Below are 17,318 nucleotides of genomic sequence, written 5' to 3'. Positions count from 1 at the left end.
GGCAGCGTAAGAAGGAAGGAAAGCCAAAGCAGGAGAACCATCCATGACGAATTCTAGCCATGCACGATGGCCCAGTCAGGGGTTTCAGGAAGCATCTGAAACTCCAGCGATGCCTGAATCAGTGTGGGGATCTTGCCCGTGCAGGAGATATCTATCTGCTGCCTGTCTAATGTGGTGGGAAACGTTAGTCCAGCTGCACCAAGGCTATGTATTTCACAGCACAAGCTTATGTGATTTCCCCACCTGTCACAACTGTGAAATGTATAGATAGCATTTACTTCCTAGGCATTCGTCACTCAAATTAACAGGCAACCTGTTAGTCTGAGTGCAATTAGCACCCCAAACTACTCCAGACATATCTGGTAGCTGAATTTTGCTTGCAGATCTTTTAGCAGCCTGGTATACGCTTTGAGTAAATATAGGCCAACATATAGAATGGAAATCCTGTGAAATCCCGAACAAATTTAACATGAAGCAGAGCTAAACATGCTGTTGGTTAATCAGCTTTGCCTTCGTTAGAACCTGTAATGGAAAGTTCACATTTTTACAAACTGAAATTGAGCACTAGGTTCACCCAAGACCCGGCAAACCAAATGACTGAGTGTAACACAACCTGCTGGGGCTGACTCCTGCCACCCTCTTCCTGCTGCTGGATTTAAAGCTGCCACTCCCCCGTGTGCTTTTTATGAAAATGCCAGTTACATACAGATATGCATCTTGAAACATGACATTAACATTTTGCAGAAATATATGTGAGTGATGCCATATGATACGAGCAGTGTAAACCCTTATCTGTGTCACAGCTTGACTTCTTCTATTGGAGAGTATGACCAGCACAGCCTGCAACCACACTGCCATGGGCTGCCTTTTCTACCATGGCCCTCATACTACATACCAGTTTCTTCCATGTTGCAGCCACATCGCCTGCAGCATCCTCAGATGCCCACCTGAGTGCACTGGATCACTCCTTTACTGGGATATTTCTTCAAACATAATTAGTTTTGGAACGCCAAATAATGGTGGGCTTAAATTCTTTTAATTCGGCATTCACCTTTCCTTCTTTATGATTGTGAGCATGTTAACAGGGAACGCACAAACCACACTGAAACATTCCTTCACAAACCCAAAAGCATGATAGTTACTCAAACTTTGAAGTAGGGAGGGCTGAGGGAGCACACAACCCAGGCTCCACAGTGGCTGGACAGCCTTCATCTGTCACAGATCTCCCTCCTCTGGATGCTGGAAGTTCAATTCGGCTCATATCTCCAGTCTCGTACACAGAGGGTTTTATGTTCATTCAGCAACCAACTTTTTTTTCTTTTTTCTTAAACGCTCCACAAATGTTGCCCAGAGTTCTTCCCTTGCATAGTCTATCAACCAGCCCGTATATAGCATTTTATTAGGATTAGCTTCTCCAAGCCTCCAGTGCTTATCTGCATGATTCTCTGACCTTCCTAAACCTTACCTTACCTCCTCCGTACCTGCTGGCAACACACAGTGATAGAGACCTGCAAGGTGTCACCTTTCCGCATAGTGACATGGCTTTCTCCCCAAAGTTCTGGGTAAACCTAAACGATGCGTACTCAGAACATCTGTCACAGCAATGCCATTGCTCTTGTTCTCTGCACATCTGTGACATTTTATTATCCTCTTATATTGCAGTGGAGCTGGTGGGAGCCATCCGTGGCTACTTCCCACGAGAAAAGGATTGCTTACCCGCAGGAAGGAGAGGTCTCGGTTGTGCTCAATGCTGGTGATTTCCAGGTTGCCCATAACTACCTCACAGTTCTCATAGTACTTGCGCAGGGCCCGATACTGCTGCTCCAGGTCAGAGAGGGAGCTCAGCTTGTTCTCGGTGCCAGCACACACTGCAAGAAACCACAGGACACACAATCAGAATCAGTACAGAAGAGGGGCACAGGAACAGAGAAGGAAATAAGGTTTGTATACAGGGATACAGGTAATCTGTATAAGGTTTTATCAGATAATTTTTGGGTGTTGTGTTTCCAGCAGCTAAACACAATCAGAATCAGTACAGAAGAGGGGCACAGGAACAGAGAAGGAAATAAGGTTTGTATACAGGGATACAGGTAATCTGTATAAGGTTTTATCAGATAATTTTTGGGTGTTGTGCAGCACAAGCTTATGTGATTTCCCCACCTGTCACAACTGTGAAATGTATAGATAGCATTTACTTCCTAGGCATTCATCACTCAAATTAACAGGCAACCTGTTAGTCTGAGTGCAATTAGCACCCCAAACTACTCCAGACATATCTGGTAGCTGAATTTTGCTTGCAGATCTTTTAGCAGCCTGGTATACGCTTTGAGTAAATATAGGCCAACATATAGAATGGAAATCCTGTGAAATCCCGAACAAATTTAACATGAAGCAGAGCTAAACATGCTGTTGGTTAATCAGCTTTGCCTTCGTTAGAACCTGTAATGGAAAGTTCACATTTTTACAAACTGAAATTGAGCACTAGGTTCACCCAAGACCCGGCAAACCAAATGACTGAGTGTAACACAACCTGCTGGGGCTGACTCCTGCCACCCTCTTCCTGCTGCTGGATTTAAAGCTGCCACTCCCCCGTGTGCTTTTTATGAAAATGCCAGTTACATACAGATATGCATCTTGAAACATGACATTAACATTTTGCAGAAATATATGTGAGTGATGCCATATGATACGAGCAGTGTAAACCCTTATCTGTGTCACAGCTTGACTTCTTCTATTGGAGAGTATGACCAGCACAGCCTGCAACCACACTGCCATGGGCTGCCTTTTCTACCATGGCCCTCATACTACATACCAGTTTCTTCCATGTTGCAGCCACATCGCCTGCAGCATCCTCAGATGCCCACCTGAGTGCACTGGATCACTCCTTTACTGGGATATTTCTTCAAACATAATTAGTTTTGGAACGCCAAATAATGGTGGGCTTAAATTCTTTTAATTCGGCATTCACCTTTCCTTCTTTATGATTGTGAGCATGTTAACAGGGAACGCACAAACCACACTGAAACATTCCTTCACAAACCCAAAAGCATGATAGTTACTCAAACTTTGAAGTAGGGAGGGCTGAGGGAGCACACAACCCAGGCTCCACAGTGGCTGGACAGCCTTCATCTGTCACAGATCTCCCTCCTCTGGATGCTGGAAGTTCAATTCGGCTCATATCTCCAGTCTCGTACACAGAGGGTTTTATGTTCATTCAGCAACCAACTTTTTTTTCTTTTTTCTTAAACGCTCCACAAATGTTGCCCAGAGTTCTTCCCTTGCATAGTCTATCAACCAGCCCGTATATAGCATTTTATTAGGATTAGCTTCTCCAAGCCTCCAGTGCTTATCTGCATGATTCTCTGACCTTCCTAAACCTTACCTTACCTCCTCCGTACCTGCTGGCAACACACAGTGATAGAGACCTGCAAGGTGTCACCTTTCCGCATAGTGACATGGCTTTCTCCCCAAAGTTCTGGGTAAACCTAAACGATGCGTACTCAGAACATCTGTCACAGCAATGCCATTGCTCTTGTTCTCTGCACATCTGTGACATTTTATTATCCTCTTATATTGCAGTGGAGCTGGTGGGAGCCATCCGTGGCTACTTCCCACGAGAAAAGGATTGCTTACCCGCAGGAAGGAGAGGTCTCGGTTGTGCTCAATGCTGGTGATTTCCAGGTTGCCCATAACTACCTCACAGTTCTCATAGTACTTGCGCAGGGCCCGATACTGCTGCTCCAGGTCAGAGAGGGAGCTCAGCTTGTTCTCGGTGCCAGCACACACTGCAAGAAACCACAGGACACACAATCAGAATCAGTACAGAAGAGGGGCACAGGAACAGAGAAGGAAATAAGGTTTGTATACAGGGATACAGGTAATCTGTATAAGGTTTTATCAGATAATTTTTGGGTGTTGTGTTTCCAGCAGCTAAACACAATCAGAATCAGTACAGAAGAGGGGCACAGGAACAGAGAAGGAAATAAGGTTTGTATACAGGGATACAGGTAATTGTAATAAGGTTTGTATACAGGGATACAGGTAATCTGTATAAGGTTTTATCAGATAATTTTTGGGTGTTGTGTTTCCAGCAGCTAAACACAATCAGAATCAGTACAGAAGAGGGGCACAGGAACAGAGAAGGAAATAAGGTTTGTATACAGGGATACAGGTAATTGTAACAAAAATATGAATTATTCACAGGATTGGGTCCTGCAAAAAAACCCAGCACAAGTTACTTGCAGCAGAGGTGGGAAGGTACAAATATGGTCCACGATAATCTCAGCAATTCACATCTCACCAAATGGGATGAAGTGCTGGTATTTACTGCCAAATGTGCAGAAAGGCTGAAAATGCAGAAATGCACGAAAAGTGCAAAACTAGTTGACCCCAGAACCCAGGTCTCAGCAAAGTCCCTACTAGCTCTGCCAATGACAGAGTCGGACATTGAATAGGGATGTGCCAGCCACAGACTGAAGGACATGAGGCTGGAAAGACTCATGCATCCAAGCTGACCTGGGTAATCCAACACTTTCCCTATTCAGCTGATGCTCAGAAGGGTCTGTTGGACAAACCAAGAGCAACCTGACCAGAAGGCTTGTACCCAACGTTGTTTTCCCCATCACTTTCCTTAAGACCCTAGCTCTTCCCAGCTTTATGCAATTAAATAGGGGAAAGTCAATAGCAAAAAACATAGCGTCTTTCCACAAGTCACCAGACTGTGATCTGAACGTATGATGGAGATGTGTCACATGAGTTAGGAGTTCGTTTTCAGAAGATGTCCTTTAATATTATACTACTCTATTCTAAATTTTGAAGTCCAGTTCAAAGCTACTGCAGAATCACAGCTCTCCTCAGTCTATTACCTTGCCGTGCATCAGGCAATAACAAAAATGAATGCGGAAAAGAAACACAGAAGCAGCATTTTACAACAGCAGTTTTTCACACTGCTCTCAGCCTACTAGGACAGCAATGCTACTTAAATGGTCAAGTGTGGGGCTGGGCTTTTTTTGCATGCACTTACTTTTCCTGATTACTAACACCTTGTGGGTTGTTCTTACCTGCAAGCAAATTAATCTGAATATATCCAAATTTTTGAAATGGGCATTATATTAGGCAAAACATGAGCCAGACCAGAATAGCATTTCTGGAGCCATTCACACTCCTAGATTAGATCAATATCAACAAAACTCTCCATGACTGGAGACATAATCAGTAAAATTGGCTAAAAAATGCTCTTTTGAATGATGCAGGTCCTTTTTTTAAATATAAAAAAAATTAGGTTTTTGAATACTACTATTATTGACTGTTTACTTACTACATTCCCCCCCCCTTTTTTTTTAATAGAAATGGGAACAATTCTCATCCCTGTTCCCTGCTGCAGTCTCTCTGCTGCAGAGCAATCTGCTCTTGTGCCAGGGCGATTCGAGCTTCAAGCAGCCTCTTAGTGAAGGGCTTCGGGAGGCAGCCAGAAACCCATGAACTGCTCAAAGTTTTCTCCAAAGGAAACTCCCTCTGCCCTAAAAACAGCAGCAGAAATCTGTTCCTCCTGAACTGTAACCCCCCACCGGGGAGGGATAGCAAGAGCTGGTTTCATGGCGAGCCATTCACGCGATGAAGGTTTTATCAGATAATTTTTGGGTGTTCGTGTTTCCAGCAGCTAAAAAGCATGGACCAAAGCTGAACAGGCACTGCATAGGACTGCTTTTCCATATACACATGTGGTCTAGATACCAAAGGAAATATTGTAAGGGATATTTCTTTCTATGACCTGTTAAAAGTAAAATTTCAAAGTCCTCACTAAGTTTAAAAACTTGAAATAGTTGACACATATTCATTACACTGTGTTGCAGAAAAACAAAACTGGCTGGTTTGCTTGTGTTTTAAAATAAAAACTACTACCTCATTTCAAGGCTTAATTTAAAGCATGAACATTCACATTTTGAAAGTTTTCTCATAAAACCTTACCACTTAAGAGTAAAACATATCTAAACAAGATTTTGTTTATAATACTTTTAATAACCATTTTTGGGGATTCCCAAGATGGAAAGACATGGTCCCACTGGGACCTGACACAGCTCTGCTGGACTGGGAACACCTGGAAGGATTAACTACTGCTGTTAGGGGATGGCACATCTTTCTTTTTGAAATACAAAGCCCTGTCCTAGTTCATATTTAAGTTTTATTCGGAACAACCTCGAGATCTGCCATACACATATCTCCACCCTTCAGGGAAACGCACGCCTGTCCCTGCCAGAAGACTTCAAAAATGTTTGCTACCGATCACAAAATCAGTTTGTTTGTTTTTTCCTTAAAAGCAGCAGCATCTATAACAAGATTGACTGTGTTTCCAGCCAAATAAGTATTATTCTGTCTTAAGGCTCCCGAGGACTAATAAATAATTTCTGTTCCATTTCACAATCGGTGCTAAGGATCAACATAGCTCAGAAAACAATTCCAGCAGCTCAGCTAATAAAGCTATATACTGCAACACTGGCATTTCATGTTGCACACCCATTAAACGTTTCATGAAAGCTAATTCAGCCATTTGTTGCTGTAAGGAGACAGAACACCTGGAGCCTGCTCTTGCAAGAGGATTCAACGGGGGTGAAGCCAGCCCAGACGTAAGCCGGGGCTGCAGGTTCTATTCGAATAAGATTAATTTTGTACAACCAAACCATTGCAGTAACTACTCCCAGCTTTTGATATTGCTATGGAAATCAATTCTTTTGGATAAATAAAATCTTAAAAGCAAACTTAGAAGAAATAATGTTGATCCTTTAAATTTATCTCATAGTAATTCCAAGCATTTAATTTCTGTCTTAAAAAAAGAAATCCCCTCTGGTCCTCTGTTACACAAAACATCTCCTTGTTCCAGCTCACACCTGGGCCTCTGCTGCCTGCCTGATATGTGGCAGAAGGTACATGCAACCCTGCTCCTCCCAGCCTGCTCTGCCACAAAATCTGGGAAACCAGGGAAAGTCACTGCCCAGTGTCAATCCTCCCAACCATTGCATGGCCTGGCTTGGCTTTTGCAGCTCTGTACGGTCCTGATAGGTCATCTCCCCTCAACAAAAAAAAAAGAAATCGGTTACAGATTGCCTCAAATCAAGTCGTATACTGAAAGTGAGACTATCCTACATCAGTCGGGGGGTGCAGCAGTGCAGATTTTTTGCCATCGGTATCCAACCAGCAGTGCAGCCAATGCAGAAACAGTACTTGGAGGGGGAGAGCGCCCTGACCTGAGGAAGGACTTGAAGTCCCAAAGCAAACGTGGGTATAAACATGGATCATTAATAATCCATTATTATAATAAGGCATTAATCTCTCTGTGCCTCAGCTTTACAGCACAGGTTTTGAACATATACTTTTGATGCACCTAATAATTGATCCAGATTCAAAATACAAAAGAGTAAACTACAGAAGTATTTAAGAAAAGCAGATTAGATCAATCATCACTTGCAGGAGGATAAAGCTGGGACAGTACCTCCATCCTTCACAGAGTCTCCTTTAAAACAGAGAGATTAGATATGCTGTTGGGGTTTTTTTAAGGCAAAATACAACTAATAGGGTAAAAAGCCATTCCTGCCATGAGGGAGAAATGCTGCTGCCATGTACAATTACAAAGGTGCTCCTGCTTACCCGCACACACCAGGGAGCCAAGCCTGGGAGGGACACAGGCCAGAAAGCAGGTTGTGAACTGGTAGTCAACAGTAAGTTTTATCCCCCCATTTTGAGCCACAGGAGGCAGTTCCCAGCTGCTCCAGGGCAAAAATAATCGTTCTGGGTCTGATTTGCCAAAATAGTTAAGAAGCACTACAGCAACCGTGTGTGAGGTGGGAGCTGAGCAGGAGTCGCATAGGATCCCCAGTCCCTCTGCCCCTGAGCTTGACACAGGGCGTGAACATATCCCCTTCACTCTCCTGCTCATCTCTTGGAACAGCAACAGGCATCTATGTGTTGTAGCAGCTCTTTAAAATTAAGTGCCAAAATAACACATATTTTCAGGGATGCTCCAGCTGTATATAGGCATAAACATGAGCACAACAAAATGTATTTCTTTGTCATGCCATGGAAAACCACCATAATCTATATTTCATAAACTCTATTCAAAGCACTTTGTTGTATATTGTTAGACACATTATTTTATATAGCCCCAGAAACTGATGAGCGGCAAGAAAATGAAGATTGTGTGTCAAAAGCAGTCCCTCAGAGTTAACCTCTCCTGGTTAATAAAAAATACTAATTCCCCTACCTCTAACAGAGATCAAAAAAGTACCAGCTTAAGATGTGCCTCCAGTCTGCAGCTTGTCTCACTGTCGAGCATCTCTGAGCACGTATACTCCCGACTTGCTCAGGGGGTCTTACAGAGGCATCTCAATGAGGGAAACCCTTCAGTGCCGTTTAAATGCACGCCCAGGAAAATCTGACATCCCCTTACATTTTCCCAGATGGAAACCCCAGCAAGCTGTTGACTGACAGCCTGTACCAGATTACCAGCATGCCGTGAAGCTCTCAAACACATCTCTCCACCAACACGCGCTTGGCCATTTCCTCTCTTTCCATATTCTGGCAACAAACCTTGCAGAGCATGCATGTGTACGTGCCCAGAGACACCCACCACTAATGTTATCCTGAAGCTGAAGGATGTGCACCTTCCCATCTGGGAAGCCCCAAACCGGTGGTGACGGCGACCAGCCAGGCTGCCAGCCCTCCAACCCATGGCTGCTTCTCATCTACACCCCAAATGTGGGCGATTTCGGGTGGTTGCTGGGGCAGAGTGCTGCTTGGCCATCACAAAAGTGGATTTCAGGCATTATTCACATATTCACACTTCACGTTCAGTTGTTTACTTATTACCAGCTACCTAAAGCGACAGAGAAGAGCTTCAGCTCCTAATGGCCCCAATTACAGCAGTAATAATAATCTGTATTGAACTGAACTTACGTTTTTCATCAATATTCATGCACATGATTTGGAAATTAATTTCCCATTGACATTTTTTTCATAACAAAGCCAAATCATTCGGATGCTCACTCTAAGGCAGCAAATAGCAGAGGCATTTAAAAATGTCCTTTAGCTTCTGCTTTTTAGGCCATTATTTTGGTCTGCTCTGTTGATGATAAATCTATAAGTTAAATTAAGAAATTACATTTGACTCAGTCTAGTTCTGTTTCTTGTAATACTAATGGATTTTATAATCCTCGCAGCTCAACAAATGAACTAACTTTTGGAAGGAGGTCAACTTGTTTGATTTCTTATTCGACCCCTCTCCGGATCTGCCTACATTTGGAGTTATTCAGGAAGAGTGAATCCCATCATCTCCGGTGTCGTCACCCCTGCCTGAAATACCAGTGTCTCGCTCCTCTCCCAAAGCACATTCAGCAAAGTAGTGATGAGGCATCCTCGTTGCCAACTCCAAGGGAGTTATCTTGAGCATCTGGATATATTCTTTTGAATCATAAAACATTTACTATTATCTCCTTGGCAAGGACACGGCAGAGCAGGGCGTGTGCCCAGCCCCAGCCTCTGCCTGAATGCAGCACAACCTCCCTTTGTCAACCGGTTTGTCAAACAGGCCGAAAACGCAAGAGGAGGCTTAAACTCTCGGACTCACTGGTTTCAGGAGCGTGCTTATGAAAAGAGAATCACACGTTCCTTCATGCCGGTCAGGACAAGCCCAACAACAACCAGCACCTCTTTCTAACACATTATTTTCCCGTACTTCCTGCTTATTTACTTAATTAGCTAATTTTTACAGACGCCACCATCATCAGGGTTTCTTGAAAGGCAGCTAACGTAACTGTTTATTAATAATTGCAAACACTCATGGCAATTTGTTAAGGCCCCCAGATGGGGGAAATACTCGAGCCCCTTAAGGAGCAATTAATTACCAGCAATGCCACAGCAGCCCCCATTCATTTCATTATGCTCCGCGCTCTCAGCAACAGCCCGGGCACCCTATCATGTACGCACACAGAAGGGGTAAACACACTTTTAATCCTTTCATTATTATTTTACAGCTCTCCTTGAATGAGCTGCAAAAGCCCCGAATTTTCTTGCAATTAGGCACGTCCTAATGAAAGGAGGGACCGCCTGCACTGACAGTCTTGCAGATGTCTCCTAGAAGAAGAAAACACTCCTTGAGGTCACCAGCCATTTTCCTGTAAACCCAGTGGTTTTGGACAGTGTTTTAAAATTAGAGGCTTGCTTTCCCTAGGTGAAAGACTGTAATGAAAGAGAGTATAATTTTCTCTGTACTCCTAATTAAAAGCTCAGCTGGCACAAGTGCTTTCCTTCCATGAGGTCTGCTCTGTGCTAGAAAACTATCATCCCACTGGAATCCAATTGCATGCAATGAACCCAACTGCCATGAACGCCTGGACAGCCGCATGGCCAGGAGAGGAGAAGCTCAGCATTGCCATCCAGCCACCATTCAGTCCGTCAGGGTGTCATCATGATGAGGTGACACAGTATGGGCTGGCCCACGGCGGCTGTGAGCCACACCATCATGGCTTTAATCCCTTATACCTGCATGCAAACGGCCCAGAAACACAAGCCTGGGAGTGCTATTATTTATTTTAATTTCCAAGTTAAGCCCTCCCACAACTGCACAATAAAGTCAAATAAAAAAAAAAAAAAAAATAAAAAAAAAAACCTATAATTTTCATCCAGACTTTAATCTGCAGTGCTAAAAGGACACTGAAACACTTCTATGGAAGTGTTGACAAGCATGTAGAAGAGGTCCCTGGGTTGATAGCACAAAGGACCAAAAGCATTAATTCCCTGAAATTTGCTTGCTAAACCCCCAAATATCATTTCATATGCCATTGTAAAAGTTTCCTCAGCACTTCCAGAAAAGTTGCAGGAATGTGTTTTATCAGGGTGGTCCCACTTCCAGCAGAGGCTCATGAGATGCCACCTACGAAGGGAAGATCTTTCCCAATTTTATGAACAGGAACACAAATAGGCACAGTAAAGACTGGCAGTGATTGTAACTTCATCAAGAAGGATTAGTTACGTGTGATAACACTTTCCTGAGCTGATGGCACCCTCTCCTTGCACCGAGCTCTCCAAAATCTGTTTGGTGGATGCTACACAGCATATTTTACCAATGTAGCACTTCTGTTCATACCAACCAAAAAAACGGCATCAAAGCGTTGACTAGATTTATACTGCGACATTTCAAGGATAATTGCCTGTGCTGACCACGTCAAGCCATTGTCATCTGCTTGCGTTACGCCAATATTTCCAGCATTGTTTCTCTTTTAGTTTCCTCACATATATATTATGATACAGCAACTGGAAAGGACAAAAGGGGAAAAATGTACTGCAGGACCTATGTCACACAGTTACCACTAAAAAAAAGCAGAAATTAAATCAAGAGGCTTTGCCAATGGTTCTTCCCCCCCCAAAGCCTTTGTACCAAATTATTTCCTCTGGGTACTTGTCCTTTCCTTTTTCTCCCTACTCTCCACAGACACACACACACACACAGACAGACAGACACACACACACATTTTCTTTCCTCATTTCATTCTATTTTGAGGGTAAATAGTTGCTTCTTAACTATAATGTAGGTACCGGACTTGACAAGCAATTAAAGCAAACAATTTCCACTCATCTAACTGCCAAATTAGTCATCTGCCATCTGCTCTATCATCTGGCTCTCCTTGAGGTCTTGCTGTGAATCTGGAAGTGCTTGCTCCGAGAAGGAGGCAGTGGATAAGCCTCCAAGCTGGCAGGGAACCCAAAGAACAGAGGTGACACGTGGCCCCATGCCACTCACTGCCATCCCCATCACGCCAGCTCCGAGGAGGTGCTCGCTGGCTGTGGTGGTCAAACTGGCAAATTACCTGCACGCAAGTTGTGATAAAAAAAGCATTTGAAACTAAAGACTTCTTTTACAGCCACTTATATGGCATGGTAGCTTAGAAGGATTGTAGGATTTTCTTACTGGATGCAGGATGCAAAAAGTAATTTATTGAAATATCTTCAGCATTTACAATTTAGTTCCCAATGAAATATATAACCTAAACAAGCAATTAATAGACGTTATCTAAGAAAGATTTGAGTAGTCTCTGCTTCCAGCACCTAGCTTAGTTCAGGTAAGTCCTTGTTTTGAGACAATGAAAAGGTTTTCAAAAAGCTCTGAAATACAACACCAGTCTCCCCTGCCCTCCAACTTCCGAGCACTGGCAGGACCTTTCTCTATTACCAGGTTTCCAGTTTGGGCTCCTTACTGGGACTCCCAGTATGATCAAGAATATCACCAGCACCCCTTTTCCAACTGACCTACGTTTCCTCCCCGAGGAAATTAAATACCACTCCAGCGTGCAAGTTAGTCCACGCAAATGTTGCTGCTGCTCTGAACCATCACATGGAGGAATCGCTCTCCCTGTTGTTGGTGAAGACCATTACAGACCGCCTATTCCTGCACTAGTCTCCAGTTCGGCCACTTGAGTGCAGCACCCAAAGTTAAGCTTGTGAATCTAACTCTTAACGCCAAGAACCAAAATCCTTCCCTACAGTACAAAAGTATAGACTATCACCAATACCTTCTAAGATTAACAAGTCTGCAGATAAACGATCATGAGTACTACAAGGCTACGTGTTCTTGGGCAGCTAAACGCAGAGAAGTGCCAAGCTGAAGGCCTAAGAGTTTGCAAATATTGCTCTCCCCGTTTTCCAACGCTCACCCTTCTCAAGTCCCACTTGAATACAGCGGTAATGGTTCATCCAGCCTGCTTCCCTCCATCACAGCCATCACAGTGTATCCTGGCTCCCTACCAGGGCAAAGTGGTGGAAATCTCTACAGGTCTCAGCAGTGGGAAGGATTTGGGTTGCTTTTTCAATGCCAGGGGAAGGAGTGGGGGGAAGATGATGGAGCACAAACTGCAAGCACCAGGTGAACACATGCACGGGTGGGAGTGGAGGGAGCAGAGGGAGGCCAGGCACTTGGACTGGGTTTTGTACATGTGCCTTCAACACAAATCAATTTAGCGAGGGATGCCAATAACATCTGCTGCAAGGTTGGCCTGAAATCACTTCCCAGCTCACAAACCAGGCTGCTTTGCTGGAGACACGAAGGGCTTCACCCCCCCGCAGTGCTCTCCTGAGGGCCCAGGGGTGCTCAGCTTTGCACAGAGCATTGCCATGGTGCTGCGGCAGCGACCACCTTCCCCAGCAGCTCCTGCCGCTCCACCGGGACTCATACGGCTCCATGACAGCCAGGGGCCTTCGCCTGCCTGCCTGCCTTTTTTTTTTCTTCCTTCCCCAGAGGGCCCCTGATACCGCAAGCATTCACTCAACTTAAATGCATTTTAATTAACATTGTACAAACACACCGAGTTTATGCGTGCACAAGGGAGCACATTCATTCAGCTTCTGCCTGATTCTCAGCCCGAGAAATCCAGTGGGAGCATTGGCAGCCGCTGCGATAGAAACGGGATTGCCGTCCTCGCTGCCTGCCCAATATTTAAAACACACTTGGCAAAATGCGCACAAGCCCTCAAATCCTACTTACTACTATTTAAGCACCGTTTATGTAAAAGATACAGCTCAGACAGGGTAGGTGGGACAGGTGCTTTTATATCTGCTAATGTAACTGTGCGTAATTAGTCACTACTAAAGCACACAGCAACCGCCGTGTTGTTACAGGGTAAGCATGAGCCACTCGCAACATAAAAAAGGTATTTCCCCAAGATCTCCCACAGAAATTTTTGTCGCATTACATTAGTAATTATCCCATAACCCAAATACCACCTAATAAAGTGATTAAAATAACTATGAAATTTAAACACATAAAGAAATTGACTGCTTTGGAGAGAACAACCTCCCCGAATTCTGGCAACCCTGCAAGACAAAACTGCAGAGGGGTTTAAACAAAGAGTCCCCGGAAAAAAATACTGGTGAAATAAAGAAAACCAACATCTCACGGGGAGCACCTGAGATGGCCATGCCAGGGCTTGGGTGTCCCCATCGACCAGGCAAGAGCAAACCCAACATTTCAGAGCTGCCTTACCCAACTGCTTCAAGGTGACTGTGCAATGCAGGAGAACGTGATTAAAGAAATTACACTATTTTAGCCAATATGCATAGGTCTGTTAAGTTGAAACAGCATGCAGTTTATTTTTCATTGATGAAAATAACAGGCTCTCAAGCAACACGATAACCTTGTCAAGCAGACAAAAGAATTCAGCTCATGTAAGACAGCAGAAATGGTAATTATTTAGACCTGGAAGTACTGCAGATGAGGGGAATGGCATTGCAGTTGCAGGGAGAGGCAGGGGCTGCGCTGAGGCTGGCCAGGCCGGTGGGGTGGACACCGCACTTTGTCTGGAGCTAAAACATGCCGGACCTGGGAACAGGGACCACATCCTGGGGTTTGTGGCTGGAGTATACATTAAGGTCGTTGAGTCAAAGAATTAATCTAAAGTGCTCTCTTAAACAACCCTTCTTTAAAGCGATGGTTGTCTTTTCCTAATCGCCTGTGGCTAAACTAAGTAATAAAACCCATATGTTATTAAACCAAGTGCTTTCAGATATCAGTTTATAGGCAGGAGAAACAAACTTTCAATAACTAAAGTCTATACAACAACCTTTTTACTTCTATATGCTACGTATAAAAACATACAGCCTAATCGTAAGCTAGTATCACCTGCCACAGACAATCCTTCATCTGTTGTACTTCATGCACGTTTCACACAAACAGCTTCATGCAGGTTGCTGAGCACGTACGGCATTGCCGCCAGGCATGCTCAGGAGCAGAGGTGCACGTGAACACCAAACTCCCACCTTCTCAAACCTGCATGTTTTGAACGGAGTCCTGGATTCAACAATTTAAATTAAACATAATAGAAATAAAAAAACTAAATAAAATCAGCCTATCCTTCACACATGCTAAGCACCCAATAAATTCTTCCATGTAACACCAATAAATTTTCCCATGTTAACACCATACCTCTACCACTGAGATGTTTTTCCCATTGTTAAGAAAGTAAAGGGACTACTTTTTAACCTCACTGACACTGTTGGCACAGGTTGCTATTAAATCTCCGCTGAGCGGATAGATGAAGGACTTGTATTTGACTTGATAACCTGATTGTATACGAGCAGTATATTCAGGCCAAACGCCTGCAGTGCTGAAGTTTCTACCTATTTTACCTGAGAGATGAGGACTGCGTGTCCATGTTTGATGAGCTTCTTAGTTTGTCTCATGAATTCTTTAAAAATGAGTGAGCCGGCGGCTGAAATCACAGACTGACCTGCACCTCTTCATGCAAGTCCTACTACTGAGCCTTTGTAAAAGGCTTCAATTTCCAAGGCTGCAATGGGGCATGGGGGGAGTCAAAGTTGCAGTGAAATTGCTCCTCAAACGCACTTCCCCTGCAGTCGAATCTGGCAAAGTGACTTCAAAATCTCTAATTGTTTTCCTCGCGCAACCTATTGCTGCGCTGGACTAACCTAAGGCATATTTATTTGTTATTTTTTGTTTGTACTTTCAGAAATCATCCCAAAAGGTTAAGTTCTAAGTAACTATACTTGTCAAAATCGTGTATTATGAATTCTTTATAGATCAGTTTGCTCAAATATGCTCCCTGTTAATATTTTCTGTTCTTTCTGTTGGGCTTTTTAAAATGCACTCCATATATATTTTATAAATGTTTGGGTTTATTCCCACCCCCACTGCCCCAGAGACTGCCCTTAAACTTCTGTCCATTGATTGTGACGGTATCAATTTGTAAAGGTCAACAGAAAGCTTCTCTGACAGCTGAACTCAGAAAGCAATTTTTAAGCGAGCTCTTTCTCTTCCTCTACAAAGCAAGATGCCAACAAAATAAAAACCCAAGGTCTTTATTTCACTGGCCTGACCAGTGGCTTTGATAGGCTTTGGATCTCTGATGGCCACTGAGCGCTCCTTGGAAATTTGAGCTTGTTTGAGGGTCTTAAAAAATAACAACATGTGAAAAAGCAGGTTTATGAAGAGAAAGAGAAGAGAAAGAGGAAGGTTTATGAAAATAACAACATTAATTTGCTGCTGCTCTGAAAACCTCTGCAGACCTCAAGTAACAGAGCTCCCAGGGATCACCACACAAATGTCACGGCTGTGTGGGTTTAGCTTCATGCATCCTTTTCTCATACATTAATAACTTACATTTTGCACTAAAAAAAAAAAGCACAACCAGCTGGCTAGTCAAGAAACAGACTATGCCAACTTATTTTGATGCTTGCTTCAGATTTGTACTGAGAGAACAGGTTATTTTGTCTGGGGTTGTGATCAAAGCCTCTTCAAAAGGCTTCCGCCCTTTACCCTCATCCCACAGTTTACCGAATATCTCAAATTCATAACCATTGAAAGTAGGGCTGCACAATTTATGGCACTGTTACACATGAAGAAAACCTGCCATAAATCAAGGAAAACAGTTACATAAATGAGCATAAAAGTGCAGGGAAATGTCACAAGATAGCAATAAAGTATCTTTCAAATGGTAAATCCTAGGAGCAGAGGCACCATTAGTTTTGAATCCTCCGCTTGGCAACAGCAGGACTGGTTTATCACTGGAGTAATGAGTACTGGAGCTTGCCTCCCGTAATAACTACGGATTCCGGCACAACTGCACACCCTCGGCAGAGAATCGGGGAAGGCAAAAGGAAGCGGAGACAGCGAATGCACATCGGCGCTTGCACCATCACACAAAACAGTCAAAAGTAACACCGCGATCCCACGGGTTTTCCCCTGCTGCTAACTCTATGTGGAACACAGCAGTACATCACATGTAGTTATTCTCACCTATATACACATATACGTAAAAAATATGGTTGGTCTTTTTGGAGCTTGGGTGGCTATTTTCTTGGCCCTTTTTCGCTGAAGTACAGAAACCATGGAGGGCTGATTCTTGTTTTACCTGCAAGAAGAGAGATGCCCACCCCACAGTGGCCAGACAGGTTTCCTCTACAGACATTGTAAAGACAGCTGCTTTAGCAAAAAGACAGCAATACAGAATGGGCACAAACCTTGCCTGGGGAACGAACTGCCCAAATCCACCGGCCAAACCTCCCCCAAGGATCAAGGAGGCCATGGCAAATACAGCAGTCCTGGGAGGAAGTCATAAGAGACTCTGGAAGAGCAGGGTGATGGGTTTAACCCAGCAAACGGCCATAAAGCCTTTCACCGACTTCCCAGGCCCCAGCTCAGGCTGATATCTGATATTTGGTCATTTTTCTGCAAACGCTATCAGCAGAAGAAAGGACATGTAACAGCAAAATGCCAAGGAATTTGTTGGGATGAAGGAAAGGCAATGCCTTGTGTAACACTG

The 17,318-nt window shown here is 43.8% G+C and overlaps 1 protein-coding gene across 1 annotated transcript in view; it reads right to left on the bottom strand.

The window, feature by feature from the left end:
- ERBB4 (v-erb-b2 avian erythroblastic leukemia viral oncogene homolog 4) overlaps positions 1-17,318 on the bottom strand; it is a 580,731-nt gene that overhangs the window by 414,559 nt on the left and 148,854 nt on the right. The window contains exons 2-3 of the mRNA XM_009329670.1: positions 3,609-3,785; positions 1,717-1,868 (exon numbers count right to left, since the gene is read on the bottom strand). Of these exons, the coding sequence (XP_009327945.1) occupies positions 1,717-1,868; positions 3,609-3,785 (329 nt within the window). The remainder of the gene's footprint in view (positions 1-1,716; positions 1,869-3,608; positions 3,786-17,318) is intronic.

This window comes from Pygoscelis adeliae, unplaced genomic scaffold, assembly GCF_000699105.1.
Source record: "Pygoscelis adeliae isolate BGI_AS28 unplaced genomic scaffold, ASM69910v1 Scaffold7, whole genome shotgun sequence".
Lineage (NCBI taxonomy): Eukaryota > Metazoa > Chordata > Aves > Sphenisciformes > Spheniscidae > Pygoscelis > Pygoscelis adeliae.
The sequence above is the reverse complement of the archived record's forward strand: the minus strand, read 5'-3'. Positions and strand labels throughout refer to the sequence as shown.